Source organism: Marmota monax, unplaced genomic scaffold (genome assembly GCF_021218885.2).
Source record: "Marmota monax isolate L192 unplaced genomic scaffold, Marmota_monax_Labrador192_F-V1.1 WCK01_AAM20220418_F8-fsc00138, whole genome shotgun sequence".
NCBI classification, from domain to species: Eukaryota; Metazoa; Chordata; class Mammalia; order Rodentia; family Sciuridae; genus Marmota; species Marmota monax.
Genome location: NW_026692763.1, coordinates 1,523,783 through 1,542,566, shown reverse-complemented (window position 1 = coordinate 1,542,566; position 18,784 = coordinate 1,523,783). Strand labels below are relative to the sequence as shown.

General features: G+C 42.9%; 1 protein-coding gene and 1 long non-coding RNA gene across 7 annotated transcripts in view; one reads left to right on the top strand and one right to left on the bottom strand.

Annotated features, from left to right (window-relative positions):
- Ssh2 (slingshot protein phosphatase 2) overlaps nt 1–15,359 on the top strand; it is a 262,197-nt gene extending 246,838 nt beyond the window's left edge. For all 6 annotated transcript variants that reach the window (XM_046446879.2, XM_046446876.2, XM_046446875.2 and 3 more), the window contains 2 exons: nt 5,089–5,923; nt 8,480–15,359. In XM_046446879.2, the coding sequence (XP_046302835.1) occupies nt 5,089–5,923; nt 8,480–10,549 (2,905 nt within the window). In that variant the 3' untranslated portion in view covers nt 10,550–15,359. The remainder of the gene's footprint in view (nt 1–5,088; nt 5,924–8,479) is intronic.
- The window catches only part of LOC124094241 (uncharacterized), a 92,280-nt gene extending 73,538 nt beyond the window's left edge, over nt 1–18,742 (bottom strand). Inside the window, exon 1 of the long non-coding RNA XR_006852167.2 lies at nt 18,678–18,742. This is a non-coding gene — a long non-coding RNA (uncharacterized LOC124094241). The remainder of the gene's footprint in view (nt 1–18,677) is intronic.
- Between the last annotated feature and the right edge of the window lie 42 nt (nt 18,743–18,784).

Here is an 18,784-nt window from a genome sequence, read left to right as displayed (position 1 = left end):
TGTGGTGATTTTCTCAAGGAGATTGTTCCTGATCCGAGCATTCACTAGCTCTGTGGTTATCCAGGGTAACACTGGATGCTTAATTGGAGGTAGAAACCCTCTGTTTGAGGGCATTAGTTTAATGCTTTGAGGTCTTAGTAGAGAAGGTTACCAAACTAATACCAAGTTCTTGTAGAGATTGTAGTTGATTACAATCTTAATTAGTGTGAAAGGGTGTGAGCCAAGAAAATGACAGCCCTCTGAAATACAAAGGACTCTGCACTTTACAAAATATTATTAAGAGCTTGGAGAAGACTTATTTAATATCCCCCTTTAGACCTAAGAAGGAGGGTTTCATAAAGCTGCAATACTGTTCATATCTGATTTTTTTTTTATAGTTGGGGAGTGGGAGCAAGACAGAAGAACAAAAGAAAAGTTTGTGTGTGTGTGTGTGTGTGTGTGTGATAATTCTCCATTAAACTACCATGATCATGCAGGTATCTGGCAGATTTATGTTCCATTAGACAGGTTCAGATTTCAGGCAGACCATTTGCAAGCTGGACCATGTGTCTGTGGTATTAGATTACAGAAAAATTGGATGGTAGCCAGGGAAATTTGTGCCACATGTCTTCAGAAATGGCAGTTTTGATTCTTTGAAGGCCCTGTCTCAAGGTTAGAGGAGGCAGGGTTGCCTTTTACGCTGACTTTGCTAGTGGAGATTTTGAGGTTGTTCTAGTGCTTGGTGATCAGCCAGCAGCAGGGGACCTAAGAATAAAAGAATATGGATTTCTGCTCAGGTGACAGCCAAGCCCAATTGACATTTCAAAGGATTTTCTTTCCTTGTTTTATTTTATTTTATTTTATTTTATTTTATTTTATTTTTGTAGTTATAGATGGACAGCATGCCTTTATTTTATTTATTTTTATGCAGTGCTAAGGATTGAACACCAGTGCCTCATGTGTACTAACCAAGCACTGTGCCACTAAGCTATAGCTCTAGCCCTCAAAGGATTTTCTTAATAGCTTTTCAGTTAAATAATCCTAAAGTATCTAGGGCCGTGCCCAGCACACCAAAACTTCTCAATCAATGCCTTTTGCCTTTCTACCTACTGATTGCCTAATTCCCTAAAAAGTAACCCTAAGCAGTCAGATCTTCCTGTAAACTGGTCCTCCTTTTTAATAGTATTTTCTTCTGTATAATTTTCTTGATGCTTTACCAAACATAGTAAGAATTAAAGAGAGATGGAAAGAAAGGGGAAATGGGAAAATAAGGTGTCTTACATATCTTGTCATTTAAATTTCCTTCTTATTCATTACTGTCAAAAGCCAAATTTTTATCCAGAGTAGCCCAGTCATCTTGTATGTGTCTGTGTGTTTACATGAATCCAAATTCAGGTCAGAGGCCACTCAAAGGGGGAAATGATCTGAGGCTTGGTTGCATCATTCAGGCCACAGACCAACTCTGAAGTTCTTTTTTGGCAGCTTGTTTACTTGCTGCCTGCCTGGAATAGGCAGAGGAGAGTCTGCTGGATTTAAAAATTAACAGTTTAAAATAATAGAAATGATCTAATGTCTTACATCTATCCCTACCGGTGATAGAACATTAGAATACACTGGCTCTGGGCAAAGCTTCTTTGGAAAACAATCTAATGTTGCCATATAAAACCGATGATGCATACATACCCTATGACCCATGTTTTCCACTTCTATATATAACAGTCTGAGAAACTTAGGTATGTACCAGGCACTAGAATGTCCATGGAAGTGTTGTTTGTAATAGCCGAAACTGGTAACAAGATGGATAAATTGTGATATATTCCTTACACTCTATGAATCACACAGTATAGTTGTATTTATAAAAAGTTTAAAGCATGCAAAGCTAAGCAATATCTAAGAACAAAATATGTGATAACACTTTTAAAAAAAGGGGGGGGGGGCAGGCGTGGTTATACAAGCCTGTAATCCCAGCAGCTAGGGAGATTGAGGCAGGAGGAGCACAAGTTCAAAGCCAGCCTCAGCAATTTAGGAAGGCGGTAAGCAACTCAGTGAGACCCTGTCTCTAAATAAAGCACAAAATAGGTCTGGGGATGTGGCTCAGTGGTCAAGTGCTCCTGAGTTCAATCCCTAGTATCCCCCCCCACCCCAGAAAAAGAAAGGGAATGAATGATAAGCACAAAATTCATGGGGGGAAGTTACCCCTGAGTAGGGGGTGGAGGAAAGGGGGTCAGGAAAAGACTCATGAAGTAGCAGTGCTTCAGAGGTAATGGTAATGACTGGATTGTATCAAAGAGCTCCCTGCTGCTCTCCCTGCAGGTCCTATTGCAAAGGCAACAGCAATAGACCAATCTTAGGATTAGGATGTGTCTTTTTGCTTTATAAGTGTCAATTTAATTCCAGAGCCTCAACCCAATATTTTCTGATGATTATCTACCCCAGAAGAGAAGGAAATCCCACTGGGCAGCAGACTATGATGTTAGTGCTTCCTCTGAAACATGTACTATTGTGCCCATAGCATAGCTTCCATCTCTCATTCCCTTCTAATGATCCAGGTATTTTTAAAAACTATACTTTGGAGGATTCTTGGAATCATGAAAACTGCTAATTAGTCTGTTGACCAATAAAATCAGCTTTTTTCTTTCTTTTTTTTTTTTAACTATTAGAACAGCTGTGAGAACAGCTACCCTCTGGGCTGTCTTCCCAGTCATGTCCATCACAGGTATTGTTCTACCACACGAGCAAGAGGAGTTGGTACAGGTTTGAACATCCTCATGATAGGTGACAGAAATTAGAAAGTACAGTCATATTTAGTTCAGGGAAATAGGGGTATCTGAATATAAGAGAAGAAGTTTTAAAAGGAAATAAACTGAACTTGAATGATCATAATATATGACTTTAGGCCCCACTTATCCAAGCACTCAGCTTGCGTCCTTGCTCAGCCACTCATTTGAGAAGTGTGATATGTTGTCTCCTCCTAGGGGTGGCTGGAGTTTATGCAGCTTAGAAAGAGTGAAAACCCCACCTTGCATTCAGCTAATTGATTACAGCTAGTCTTCATAAGAGCCTGACCTGCTTCCTACATGGGAAAGCACCCCTCTGCTATGTAGGCCTGAGTCAGAGCCCCACCCAAGTAGCAGACAGACAGGGGGAGCTGAGAGCAGGTGCAGAGTTGAGAACAAACAGGGGGTCACATTAGTGCAGGCGCATGACTCGGCAGAGCTCGGGTGTGGCCCCAAGCCCGGGGCAAGTTGTTTTGGGCCAAGTTTTACATTCCACCCAGTAGTTAGGTAACTCTTAATAGGCTTGTAAGTAGTGGAGACCGGACTTAGTGGCCTGCTCACTGTGTAGGTGATCCTGGCCCACTACACAGCCAGCTTTCCCCTTTGGGACAGGACTTAGGGATTTTTGCTTCCTGTGAGTGTGTAGATTGAAATGAATCCCATCCCCACCTCAGAGCTTCTCTCCATGAAATAACCAAAGAGTAATTATGGAAAAGTGGTCCTTTAGTTCACCTGCCTTTCTTTTCTTCCTTTTTTTCAGTACTGGGGATTGAATCCGTGGCCCAGGGGCATTTAACCACTGAGCAACATCCCCAGCCCTTTTATTTATTTAGAGACAGGGTCTTGCTAAGTTGCTGAGGCTGGCCTTGAACTCATGGTCTACCTCAGCCTGTGCGCCACTGCACCTGGCCCATGTGCTTTTCCAAGTATCACCGTAGCTTGATTTTCTTATCCTAAGGTTCTTCTGAAAATGGCCTGTTCTTCATGTTTACCCTCTTCATTCTGTTGCAGAGCATTCTCTCCAGATTTATAAGCCCCACCTTTGTTTTCTATTAAAGATCACCATCCTCCCCGTACCTCCATGTCAGCCATTAACCCTGTATAAACTCCTTATCCCAGTTATGAGGAGTTGGTAATGGACTCCATTAGACTATTTCTCTTTGTATGATATGTATGTTTTTTGGTTTTAGGGTGTTTTTCTTCATTTATTTTTTGATACCAGGGATTGAACCCAGAGGCATTCAACCACTAAGCCACATCCCCAGCCCTTTTTTTATATTGTATTTAGAGACAGGGTCTCACTGAGTTACTTAGGGCCTCAGCCTCCCAAGCAGCCAAGATTACAGGCCTGCGCCACCATGCCTGGTGGGTTGTTCCCCCACTGCCTGCTGTAGTTGTTAAACATGCTTATATTTTTAAATTCAAAGTTACAAGAATATAAAATAGAGAAACTAATAGCCTTCCCCAGAAGTATGTTTGCCTTCCTCGAAAGAATCACTATTACCAGTTGATGATCTTCCTCCAGATTTTTTCCTATACAAACATATACAACATGCTTTTTACTTAATAGTGTGCATTGAACATTTTAACACAATTTTTAACAGCCTCATAGCATATAGATATATAAAGTATAATTTAAATAAATTATTTTTGGTGTCTAATTTTTAGTATCACAGTGTTATATTGAAGATCCTTATATGAATATATTTGTGCACTTGTAGTATTTCTCCAAGATAAATTCTTAAAGGAAAATTGCTGGTTAAAAGATTAAATTTGGAGCTGGGCATGGTGGCACATGCCTGTAGTTCCAGCAGCTCGGGAGACTGAGGTAGGAGGATAGCAAGTTCAAAGCCAACCTCAGCAACTTAGTGAGGCCCTAAGCAACCTGGTGAAACCCTGTCTCTAAATAAAATACAGAAAAGGGCTGGGGATGTGGCTCAGTGGTTAAGTGGCCTGGTTTCAATCCCTGGTACCAAAAAAAGGTTAAATTTGCCATCTTTGACTCAGTATGTTCTATAATTCACACTTACCATCAGTGTATAAGAGGGATTGTTTGGCCATACGATTATCAACAATGGTTGTTATCAATGATTTTATTTCCTGTCAAACTGGTAGATTAAAAAAAAAACCTCATATTGACTTATTGCTATTTTGCTTTATTTTGGTTTTTGCTATTAGTAAAATTGAGTATCTTTTGAAATGTTTATTGCCTAGTTCTGTTGAGCAATGTAAGAACATTTTACAGGTTAAGCTTTATCTGGGAGTGATTTCCTGGGAGGGTGTTGATTATTTTCACAAACCAGAGTAAGTTATTTCCTGTGTATATCCACAGCAAACAGCGGCATAACAAACTCTGGAGATCTCATTCAGATAGCGACCTCTCAGACCACCATGAACCCATCTGCAAACCTGGGCTAGAACTCAATAAGAAGGAGATCACCACCTCAGCAGACCAGATTGCTGAAGTGAAGACCATGGAGAGTCACCCACCCATGCCTCCTGTCTTTGTAGAACATGTGATCCCACAAGATACAAATCAAAAAGGCCTGTGTACCAAAGAAAGAATGATCTGCCTGGAGTTTACTTCTAGGGAATTTCATGCTGGACAGATTGAAGATGAATTAAACTTAAATGACATCAATGGATGCTCATCAGGGTGTTGTCTCAATGAATCAAAATTTCCTCTTGACAACTGCCATGCATCCAAAGTCTTAATCCAACCTGGACAGGCCACTGAAATGGCCAACAAGTTCCCAGACTTAACAGTGGAAGATCTGGAGACAGATGCACTGAAAGCAGACATGAATGTCCACTTACTGCCTATGGAAGAATTGACATCCCGACTGAAAGACCTCCCTATGTCCCCTGATCCTGAGTCACCAAGCTCCCAGCCCAGTAGCCAGGCTGAAATCTCAGATTTCAGTACAGATCGCATTGATTTTTTTAGTGCCCTAGAGAAGTTTGTAGAACTCTCTCAAGAAACCCGGTCTCGATCTTTTTCCCACTCAAGGATGGAGGAACTAGGTGGAGGAAGGAGTGAGAGCTGTCGACTATCAGTGATAGAGGTAGCCCCATCCGAAGTGACTGTTGATGACCAGAGAAGCAGCTCTTTGAGTAATACTCCCCATGCATCTGAAGAATCTTCAGTGGATGAGGAACAGTCAAAGGTAAAAACTATTCTTATAGTTTACCATTTAATGAAGTTCTTTCCAAAGACAAAATATTTGAGGTTCTGTTATGGTCACTTTATTTTTATGTTTGTAAAGGTTTAGGAAGCAGTAAGGAGGAGATGGTCTACTAATATTTTTCTTCAAAACTTAGGATTTAAATATTTTTTAAATCCTCAATTGCCTTTTGAGTATTTTATCTTTTTTCAGGCCTTTGGTATCATTAGAAGTATTTCTGAGGGGATGACAGAGGAAAGGATTAGCCAAAACAAATGTCCAATGTCCTGGCTGAACAAGGAGAGATCCCCTTTGTGGACCTCTACAGTTTATATCAAAACTTACCAGTAATGAAGTGCCAGGGACTCAGATGCTGCCTGAATGGGACTTGTGCCTCCCTGAGAAGATAAATTTGTCTGGAAAATTCTCTTTGTCTCAGAAAATTCAAAAACTAGACATGAATAAATAGTTGTTGGAGTAGCAACTGATTGCCATGCTGACAGCTCCCTGTTAATAAAGTTTCTGAATTTTTCAGATCCACTTCTACGATACTCAAGAATTAGAGACCTGGCCCAGTGGTGCACACCTGTAATCCCAGTGACTGGGGAGGCTGAGACAGGAGGATCACAAGTTTGAGGCCAGCCTCAACAACTTAGCAAGACCCTATCTCAAAAATTTTTTTAAAAAGGACTGAGGAGGGCTAGGATTGTAACTCAGTGGTAGAGTGCTTGCCTAGCATGTGTGAAGCACTGGTTTCAATTCTAAGCACCACATACAAATAAATGAATTTAAAAAAAAAAAAAAGGTCCATCAACAACTAAAAAAAAATATTAAAAAAAAGAACTGTGGACGTAGCTCAGTGTACGCCACCCTTGTGTTCAAACCTCAGAAACAAAAAAAGAAGAAGAAGTGGGGTAGGGGTGGAGGTATAGCTCAGTTGTAAAGTGCCACTGGGTTCCATCCCCAGTGCCCCCCCAAAAAAAGGAGTTGGTTTGGGAAAATGAATTTGAGGAACAGACAGAATCCTAAGATTCTTTTTAGTCACATATAGTTCTTATAATAAGCCATCTTATTATAAGACCAGGGGAGAAAAATACTATATATTGTCACTTCTAAGACTCATTTTCACTTTGACAACTCCTAAAATTAGGATGCATCTAACAAATAATGGTTTCTTAAATCAATACCATGCAGTAGTTGGAGAATAAATGGTGACAAATTTACTGTAACAAATTTTCACCTAATGATTTTAACAGAGCTGACTAGATTCTTGACATCTCCTGATTTACACTTCATAGTTACCCCACCTTGTCCGTGACTCATCTGTTCTCTCTTCTTAACTACCCCAGAGCAGCTCTTGCCTCTGCTTTTCTTCCCTCATTCCCAAAGACTGTGCCTCTGTTTTGTTTCTACTGGGAAGTCAGAATACTTGAGCTCTCCTTTAGACTAGCGGGTGCAGCAGCGCTGACAGAAATAGCTTTCCTTCAGCATTCCTGGTCATATGAGTCCTCCCTTCATACTGGTGCACACACTAGGCTGGCTGTGGCATCTCTCTAGTGTTGGCAAGTTCACTTCTGCCTGATGTCCTGGCAGATTTCCCCAAAAGGCATGACTGACCTTGTTTGTTTGTGCTAGCTCTGATTCTCTTTTGAAGGAAAAAAACGAGAACAATTCCTATGCAAATACTATACTTTGAAGTCTTACATAAAATGTTAACAAAGTAGATTGATAGAGTAATCCTTTAAGAGTATCCAAGGACCATTTTCAGATTTTGAAATTCTAATTTTTTTTTACAGTAGGATCTGATTTTGCATTGGCCAATTTTCTTTAGTCTTTTTCTAAACCCATTTGGGAATTTGTAACTGGTAAAAGAGTAAAATGTCCAAGAGTGGTTGTTTCTAAGTTTGCTGAGGCACATGGCTGCATGAACAAAGGAGCCTTTTCCAGAAAGAGCCCTGTGAAATTAAGGGATTGTGCAATCGGATACAAGGTGCATTCTCCCTGCCCTTCTGTGCTGGGATGCTGCCACTAGAAAGAGTAGGGGAAAGATATGGATGAAAGTTAGCAAGACAGGAGATCACAGCCACATCCATCTTTCCCTGTCTCATGCTGGGCACTGAGTCTTTGAATGGAACTCTTTTCTTGAACAAGTTAGGATCAAGCTGGAAGTTGATTAGAGAGGGAAGATTTCATTTACCCCGGTATAGCCTGAATCCTGGTGGCTTGTGGTCCTAGGAAAATATAGATTATGGAAACTCCAAGCTAATTACTATTAAAGTAAGGTACTAGATTTGAATCCTGCTTGAGTAAACAGAACAGAAAGATTAGTAGACAGCAATACAACCTATAATGAGTATTCTTTCACTGGCCTTGATGAATCCCAGTTTTTTTCTTATAGTCTGACAAAACAGATAGGCAAAGTATGGTACCAGCCATTCCAGGACACATGTTCTCACAATCAGATAAATTCTCCTGGATCAGAAGATTAATAAGCAGTACAGTAGCATTTTCAATTAGACTATTATATGCCATAATCGTCTCACTACTTCCTCTTCTTAGGCAATCTCAGAACTGGTCAGCCCAGACATCTTCATGCAGTCTCATCCAGAAAATGCAATTTCAGTCAAAGAAATCGTCACTGAAATTGAGTCCATCAGTCAAGGAGTTGGGCAAATTCAGATAAAGGGGGACATCCTGTCCAACCCATGCCATACACCAAAGAAGAACACTATCTATGAACTGCCCCTTGAGAGGACCCAGGCCCCAGAGAACAAACCTGAACCTTTAGAACAAGATGAGGGTTTCTACACAACCCAGCCTGAACTAGCCAAAGACTCAGGGAAGTACAACCCAGAAAGCTGTCTCCCCACACACTCGTCCACAGCAGACTCGGAAGACGAGGAACCAGCTGAGGGGGAACACGAGCTGTGGGGCCCAGGGATGCAGTCAGGTGCCAAGTGGTGCTCTGGGTCTGTGAGGCGAGCCACCCTGGAGTTTGAAGAGCGCTTACGGCAGGAGCAGGAGCACCATGGTACCACCCCTGCATGTACCTCATTGTCTACTCGCAAGAATTCTAAAAATGATTCTTCCATGGCAGACCTGGCACCAAAAGGAAAAAATGATGAAACCACCCCAGAACATTCATTTGTCCCCGAGGAACCAGAGACGAACAAGGGCAAAGGAAAAGGCAGTGGGTCTGAGGCTGGCTTACTTTGCCATTGTGAGCAGAGTGTCGTCGTTCCAGCACTTGAGCTGTCAGACTATCACCCCTTGCCAGTTCCCAGGGAGTGCCCAGGGTCAGATACTAGGACAAAGCAGGAAGGAGTCCCAAAGGAGCAGAGGACTGTAGTTTCATACCAAGAATCTGAGACACAGGCCATCCCTCTTCCTTTTCCTAAGAGGATAGAAATCATTGAGTACACCCACACAGTTACATCACTTGATCACACTGGGTCAGGTGGTGAAATAGCCACCAGTGAAGGGAGTGGGGAACAAGGATTGAGGAATGTAAAAGTGGAGAAGTCTGTCACTGTGCTCTGTGCACTTGATGAAAATCTGAACAGGACTCTGGACCCCAACCAGGTTTCTTTGCACCCTCAAGTGCTACCTCTGCCTTATTCTTCTTCTCCTGAACATTATAGACCCACCAACCCAACCTCTATGAAGAGCACCCCTGAAGACAGGAACAGCATCCCATCAACAGCCCTGGAGACAGTAGCACCTTTTGTCAGTTGCACAACCCACATACCATCTGCCACCTTGGATTACCTGCATCCCCATACCATGGTTCACCTGGAAGGCTTCACAGAGCAAAGCAGCACCACAGACAGTGAGCCCTCTACAGAGCAGGTTAGCTGGGAAGAAAGGCAGGAGGATCCCCTCTCCAGGGGATATCAAGTGACCCACATGGGTTCTCAGTTAAGTAGTGAAGACCTAAGTGTAATTGGCAAACTCAGTGATAGCACTGGGGAGTCACAGAAAAAAACAGACCCATCACCCATAGCTTGTCGATTCCCACATAGCTCCAGTAGTGAAGATATAAAGAATCTCAGTCACAGCCCTAATGTGGTAAAGGAGCGTGCTAAAGAAATTGAGTTGCGAGTGATTTCCCAGGCAGGGTTCACCAAACCATCCCAAATGAGGCGCTCAGCGTCTCTCGCCAAGTTAAGTTACCTGGACCTCTGTAAAGACTATTTACCAGAGTCCCCTCATCTCAAATTGCTTCAGCCCTTCATCAGAACAGACTCAGGCATGCATGCCATGGAGGCCCAGGAGCTCCAAAAAAAACCAGGTGCCCCCCAGAACCCAGAGCCCACCAAGTATTTTGTAGAACAACTCAAAACAACAGAGTGTATTGCACAGAGCAAGCCAGTGGAAAGGCCTCTTGTGCAGTATGCCAAAGAATTTGGTTATAGTCAGCAGTGTTTGCTCCCCAGGGCAGGACTGGAATTGACTAGTTCTGAAGGAGGCCTTCCTTTGCTACAGACCCAGGGACTGCAGCGTGCAGGCCCAGCTCCAGGGGTGGCTGTGGCAACTCGTCAGCAACATGGCAGAACTCACCCCCTTAGGAGACTGAAAAGGGCAAATGATAAAAAACGGACAACCAACCCCTTCTATAACACCATGTGATTCTGAGCCTACACATGTGATTTTCTTAGAGAAATGTTTGTAAAGGGGCAGGTGTAATATGTAAGGAACATGCACTTTATTGGTTAATTTTATAATATTTTGGTCATATTACTGTTCCTGGCGCATGCAGGGTTTGGGTTTTTCTTGGTGTGTATGTGTATATGTGTGTGTGTAGAGAGAGGTTGATTTGGACGGCAAGACCATTTCATCATTTTTTATTTTTAAAAAATTCTCAAACCTCAAAAAAAAAAAAGAGCTCATTTTCAAAGAACACCTTTATCAAAGGCAAATTGCTGTTTTTCAATGAACTGCTACCTGCTTCTCATTTTGCTGTCATGCTTGCTTGATTGAGGGAAGGAAGCAGATGGGGAGGGTGGCACTGAAGCTGGGAATTGGAAGTGCTGGCCCAGGCCTTTGCAGTGATGGTTTCTAGACCTGAGGCATCAAATGGGCTGAAGGGCAGCCAGGACATTACAGTGCCCTCGACCTTCATCTCCACTGTAACCCTGTGGAGTTCCTGAAGTAGGAACATTCCACTCTGCTTTAAAAGGAGTCTTCTAGAACCCATTTCTTCTGGTATTCCAGAGCATATCAGTACAGAAAAGCATGTTGGCTTTGTAAATTTACCAAGCAAATAGTTTTTTTTCCCCCAGATAGTAATTTTTGAAATTAGATTAAAAAGGAACCTGGAGTGAAATCCAAAAAGTCTTCTGTGGAGGAGAGCATGATAAGAGGGAGGAGCATGATAAAAGCTAAGGTTGGAGAGGTTGCTGCTGAGTAACTTCTGGCTTAGTACAGTCCATGCAGCTGATCACTCTGGCTCCACCTGCCAGGAAGTGTGCTCTGCAGCACCCTCTCACTGAAACAAAGTAGAGAGACAAGTTTGAAAAACAGCAATCAAGTCCATGTGTTCTTGTAAAATGAATAAATATGTAGGGTTTTAACCCTTCCATTACTTGAATAATCTATGGGCCTTTTGAGTTTAATGGCCATATTTTTTTTCCAATTTCTTTTCCTCCTCCATTCTGTTTCCCCCATCCTGTTTTTTTAATTTCTTAGATTATATTTGAATTGTTACATATGTATAACTTCCATTGAATGCAGAGTTTTCTATATTATCACTGTTAACACTTGACATAAGATTCCCCCCCCCTTTCTGGAAAGTTTATCATTTCTCTAAAGTTTATACACAGTATTTATGTACATAATGTCACTTTCTTACAATGTTTTGTTGTTAATATTGTGGGGTCTTTTGATTCTTTTTAAAGAAGGAGTAGAGTTGCAACTGGAAAACAACACAAAGACACCAGAAATAAACTGATAGTTGTTGATAGGAATCTGCGCAGTACATTGATGGTGGTTTTAATTGTTTAAATGGAGACTTTTAATCACCAGCTCCTGCCAAATGATGCATTAGTAACTTCCAGTTAGAGAAAACCCTAAAGGCTCCCATTAGATCACAGTGTGACCGAAGGCTGATTTCTGTTCGAGACTAAAATCCCACAATGTTGTTTGCCAGTAGCAGAATCACAGCCAGGGAGTATGTGTTACCCAGAGTGGAAGCTCCTAATAGAGGCTTGGGCTACGGGCAAGCACCCATAATGACTCCATTTAGGATATTGTTGCTTTGCTGCTGTGTGGAGAGCCTTAACACAGGAGCACCTGCCATAAACAAGCCTCTTTGAGCTTCTTACAGAAAACATATTTAGCCTGGAATAAAAGACCCACCACAGCTCATCAAAACTGAAAAGGCTTGCAAGTTTCCTTCCTGTTTGCTTTGGTTGATGTCCACATTGCTGAGAATTGGCTGAGTACAAACTTGAGACTTAGTTTTTTGGCTCACGAGAGCCCTGAGAGGAAGAGACAGATGTACAGACTTCAAGGTGATGTCAGAGGTCAGAGTTCAGAGGGGGCAGGTGGTAGAATGACCCAAAAGTCCAGATAAACTGGACCAAGGCCATTTGTAGGTGCTCCAGAGGAGCCATGGACCCAGTTGCCATATGGAAGCCATGGTTGTGTCTGACATCACTGCCAGGAAGCAGGTTGGACAGCCAGCCCCGTGTGGAAAGTATCTTGTGATATAATAATTTTGTATACCTGTGCTATCCTTCAGTAGTTCCCTTATGTGTTAAAATGTGTCATCCATGGAGCTTTGTGATTCCTGGATATTTATGTGTTATAAAATATTTTGTTAGGTGGTATGTACCAGTGTGAAGAGGCTCGCAAGACAGGGTGATGAATTCCAGGACTCATCTGTCTAAATCACCCAGTTTTGTTGAGGCTATTCCACCACCAATAAGATGGGCAAAGGACAAGAAATTGTGGTGGGGCTGGGAAGGGGGATGTGCATGGAGGGTGAGAGTAACATCCACATCCCATACATTAAGAAGTAAAGCAGCGTGAACAACATGGCACTGTGCGCCTTTCTCACCTGCCACTGTGTTTAATGCTCACTCAGTGCATTAAATACTAACAAAGTTGGGCAGGAAACCCTCTAATGCTGTGAAAAAATAAAACAAAACTTTATTTTCATAAAGAGCAGAAAAATAGTCTTGCTCTGCTTTCCTTTTTTAATTATATTTTTTAATAATTTAACATACCTACCTAAATAAACGCCTTCTGCACAACCATGCCAAGGGGTCTTGCCAGCCCTCTCAAATCCCCACACTTGGGTGTTCTTGAGTTATGTACATGGTTGAGCAGTGTCAGGGGCAGGGGGCAGTTGAGAACTTTCCAGACTTTCTTTTCTTCAAACTTTTTGATAATACTGGGTGGCCTATCTCCCTTTTCTGTTCATGGAAAACCCAGACCTGGAACAACAGGTTTGGTAGATTAATAGAGATGAATAGGAAAACCTTGATCTCTTGTCCAGTGCCTCTTCTTTATCTCTTTCTTTCTTTCTTTTTTTGAAGATCACCATAGTCTTTCAATAACTGGAGGAGTATGTGTGCGTGTGCATGCATAAAAAGAGTTGACATTTTGGTACATGGGGTAAAACTCCCCAGGAGGACACAGCTATAATCTAGGTGGTTACCTGTGGTCAACAGGAAAGAAATAATAACCCTTTCTTTTGGAAACATTTAATAGTGTACACCACAGTTCTGTAATATGGTAGTATTCCTCCTCCTCCATTTTATTTGCCTTTCAGATTCTATTTAGAACATCTGTTTGGGATCATTCCTAGAATCTCAGTCTTGAAGCCTCTTTAGTGTTTTCCTGGTTCTGTACCTTTGTCCCAACTTGTATTTCCTTTTTTCTCATTTTGGGAACTACCAGAATCTCTGAGGACAACCTGAGGATGATACCTCAGGTTTTAAAGTCCTTCTTGCTCACGGGCCCCAGACAGATGCTGTCAGGTAGACATAGGAGTTCACAGAAGTTCTTGCCTGCTTCATCTGAGGATATCACTTCTGAAGTGATCTAGGCATGTTTGGTAAAGATGTTTTGTGGGAGTTGTTTCTTTTTCCTAAGAAAGCATTATGCAAAAAGTCACTTTAAAGGGCATTTTAAAATAAAGCCGTCTTTGGCTTTTACAGACAACTTTGTGGGTACTTAGTTTACATTGTATTAAAATATGCATCATCATGTTGACTATTCAGTCCTGTAGGCACCCAGGCCCCAGCTGTCCTATGGGTCCTCACATAAAGCAATGCCATGTCAGCCCTTGTGGATAGGTGGGTAAAACCTGGAGCTGACTTTCATCTGTGTCCTGCACTCCCGTCCAGCGCTATTAAATAGTCGTCATTTCTTCAGTGGCAGTGTGTCTAAATAGTGATGGTCGTAATGGTGAATGACTAGTATGGTTTTTGTTTAATATTGCTTTGCTTTTTGATAGTAGACAACATGAAATTTTATTTGTTTTAGCACCATTGCAACTTATAGCATCGTGGACTTTGTTTTCCATTCCAAACTAAAAGATCAAGGCATGTATTAGACATAAGTGTATTTGTTGCCTCAACTCACCCAACATCCATATTAGAAAAAGACCTGCCACCAAAGCAGGAAGCTGCACACTCCTAACCTTTCTCCCAGGGATTGGGGTCCCTTGACGCCATGGAGAGCTATTGCAAGGTGCTTCTGTACTTTTCTAGCCTGGAAATGGAAGATGACTGAGCCTGGTTTTTGCTATGAAAAGAAAACCAGCCTCATCTTCTCAATGCCCCAGAGATCTAGGACAGGATTTCTAAACTGGAATCATCCTTATTATCTTGAATATCCCCCAAGAGGTGTATGGCTGGTACTGCCATCTGTGTCCTCACAGTAACACTGGTGGCAGCATACTGCATACACATGGAGAACTAATACCCAGCCCTTAACTCAAGCTGGTAACCCAAACTGAAAACTGGGGAACTGGTCCTTAAATGTTTTCTAATTAATAAGGCCACGGAATTGTTTGATGTTTATGTTTTGTTGGATTTTGGTTTCCTGGCATAGCTAAAGGTGCCTTTTTTGTTTGTTACCTACTTTATTTTGTAGAACTTGTTCTAAACATGGAAAACAAGTCCAGAAGGCTCACCCACTGACTGTTACCTTTGCCCCAGGCTACCCCAAAATTTATGCTCACATTTTATTAAATAAAGCAGGTGCTCCCTGGAATCTCTGGGACCTTTTTGAGGCATTTGAAGCAGAATATAAAGAGTGGTCTCATCTCCTTCCTTAATCTTCCTGGTGGTTGGGATGTTCCACTTGTATCATAGATTTTTTTTTATTACTGATGTGCTCCGCTGTTTTTAAATGTGAACTTGTGCGCAAATGTGCAGATTCAATGTTCTTGTTACAGATTGAATAAATTTTTATTTTGAAGATGAAATGTGTATTCAATTAAGTGTTATAAAGGAGGGGGGATGCTGAGAAAGGTGGAAGGGTTGGAAGAAGAGGACACCAAGAACAGGTGCTCTTGATCTCAGTCAGGCACACCCTAAAGAGATCTAAAGTAAAGAACGTAACCTTCTACCTTTCACAAAATAGAAGACTGGATAGGAAATAGAATCACTAAAAATTGTTAAGACAAGCCAGACACAGGGGTTCACTTATGTAATCCCAGTAACTTGGTAGGCTGAGAAAGGAGGATCACAAGCATGAGGCCAGTGTCAGCAACTTGGTAAGACTCTTGTCTCAAAAAAAAAAAAAAAAAAGTGGTGGGGTGGGGCTGGGAATGTAGCTCAGTGGTAAAGCACCCCTAGGTTCAATCCCCAGAACAGAGGGAAAAAAAAAAAATGGTTTCAGACAGTATGACTCCAGTCAAGTGACCAAACTGGGAACTTGCCTGGTCAAAGACATTTGCCAAAGCTACCACCTGAATGTTAGCAGAATGAATAAGCAAAGGGACCAAAATTCTTCCACCCTCTGTGGTGCAGAGTGACTGGTTAGGGACAGCTGCAGTGACCTGCCCTAGCAGAGGCAGAATTTGGGTGAGTGACCTCTCTATAGACATTAATGAGAGAGCTAACATGCTTTTAGCACAAGCTCACTGAAAGCAAGGAGACATGAGTTTCCAAAGAAGTAAAAACTTTAACTCTCCCACCATAGAAGAGAAATATTTGATGTCAGTGACGTAGGGAGAAGACAGAGCCTAAGAGCAATTCTAACAAATGAGCTGGGGGTTGGGTGTCTCCTTTCCCACCTCTCCACAGACCCATCACAGAGATATTTAGTGATGCTATTCATCACTACAAGAGAGTACAACCATCTAGAGAGAGCTCAGTTCTCAGGCCCCAGCCAAATTGGCTGAAGCTTCCAGAGAAAACACTGCTGAACTAAACTTCATTCTGAATAGTGTATGTCAAGTGGGAGGGGCACACCACTGGTTTCTAAGAGAGTACAGATCTGAAACCTCAAATCTTGCAAAATATCCCCCGTAGAAGATCAGAGAACTCACAACTTGGAACATAGTAAAAGATAAGTTCACTTCACTAAATGTTCTAAGAACACTTGGGGTCCCTAACCAGTCTAATAAGCTAATCTTGGCGTTCTAGCTGAAGCAAGTGGACGAAATCAGAGCTAAATTTCCAGGCCACTTCTTCCAGAAAATGACTTCATGAGATGAAATCCCAGCCTGTCTCTGTGGACTGCAGTTCAGAACCCATCTGGGAGGGGAGGTACCAAGCCCAAACGGCTTCTTCCACTGATTAGTTCTTCAGGCCTTGGCTCCACTCACCCACAGCTCGACCAGACCTTGGCAACCTTCAGAAGGCTGGAGGGCTGGATTGAGCCAGCCAGGATCAAGCAAATACCTGTGAATCCTTGCTGCTGTTATCAGAGCACCCCCTCTTCCCAGGTAATGAAACTGAAGGCAAGATGGACTAAGATCCCTGCTTCCTAGTCCCATACCCTTCCCTCTAGAAGGGAGTCCCCCCAGCTGTCTTTTTTTTTTTTTTAATTTCAAGAAGCACATATCCTAAAGAAGCATTAGGATAAGTATAGTATGACTCCCATAGGTTTTTTTTTTTTTTTAAGAGAGAGTGAGAGAGGAGAGAGAGAGAGAATTTTAATATTTATTTTTTAGTTATCGGCGGACACAACATCTTTGTTTGTATGTGGTGCTGAGGATCGAACCCGGGCCGCACGCATGCCAGGCGAGCGCGCTACCGCTTGAGCCACATCCCCAGCCCCCCCCCCCCAGCTGTCTTGAAAGTAGAAAGAGGGGGTAGGGTGCCATTTCAGAATAGGAGACAGACGTCAAATCTCTTCTCTGCCAACAAATGGTGCAGAGCTAGAACTCCACCCAGTCTGCTTCATTTTATAGCCCAGAGAGCTGCAAAAATATGGCTGAGCCAGGATTGCCACCTCAGTTTTCTAATTAGTCCAGGCAATCCTTCCTCTGCATTGTGCAGCATCAGATCCTTAAAGATTCTTGAGATAAAGTGGCACTGCCCTTTAAGGTGAGGCAGAAATGCATACTGTTGAAAAGCATGGGCCCATATGTCAGACCCTGGGGCAAGAACCTCAGCTTCACTAACCACCATTAAGTGATGGGTAAGCTTCTTAACTTCTTTGTGCCTCAGTTTCCTCATCTGTAAAATAGGGATAATCACAGTGCCATCTCAGAAGCTTGTTACCAGAATGTTATTAAAATGTGTAAAGCCCCTAGAACAGTGCCTAGCTCATGGTGTGTATTATTGATATCACAATATCAATAATTGAGTCACTCTGGTCTTTTCCTCCTATACATGTACCTGGAATCATTTTAGGTAAAAGAGAGACTCCTCATCCATCCTCATAGTCCCCTATGCCATGAATTATTTCTGGAGCATCTGTGACAGTTTCTGATTCTGTTCCCCTATGAGCTACTGAACACCTGGACTCATCCTGAAAAACAAAGGAGCCTTGTGGTGACCCTCATGGTTTCCATCACCTTCATTCCTCCTCTGCCCAGTCCTCTGCCTTCCAGAAGGTTGAATGCTGCTGATTCCAGGTGTCCAGGCCCCAACCAAATTTGCTGAAGCTTCCAGAGAAATCACTGCTGAACTAAACTCCGCGTGCTAAAGTGGGAAATAATGTTTATCTCCTCCTTGACCTTGGTAAATAGATCTGTGGGTCCTGGGGGAGTGGGAGGAGGCTTCCCTGGAACACAGTTGGCGCCAGCTCATGCGAGGTCCATAGGACATTAAGAGGCTAAGCACCAGCCTCTGAGGTGGCTACTCTGACCTTTGAATGTGGTGTTGGAGGGATGGACACCGGTCTCTAAGCTGCTTCCTGCCCTGCTCCATGGAATTGTCTCTAATGGGCGAAATGTCTAACGCTATGCCATTGTCTTAGGTTTTCAAATGATCACTATCGCTATCATTAACAGCAACATTCACAGTCCCTGATAAGGTACCCTCTCTGTTGCCCCGGGCCAGTCTAGGCTTTTATCCAAAAACTGAGATTCCCACAGAGCATCTTCTGGGGACTCTTCCCTGCGGGACCTGGACGTGCAGTCCCGCAATTTCGGCCCGCAGGACAGGTTAAATTACGAGAGTGACTGTGGCAGGAATGCGGCACGAAGGCACCTGGCCTCGTGCGCTACCTACTCTCGGGGCGCGCGCCCACTCGCGAGTTCCCTCCCTGGGTCTGAGGACCAGCCTACCTGGGAAGCGCGGAGGGTAGGGTAGGAGCTCGCGCAACCCGCACACCCACGAACACTTACTTTCGACGTTCTTCCGAGGCCCACAGACCCTCGGCTGGAAGTCGGAGGCGCTCCCCTTTCCCGCCGCTAAAGAGGGCGGGGCAGTTTGGGCCCTAGCCCCGCCCCCG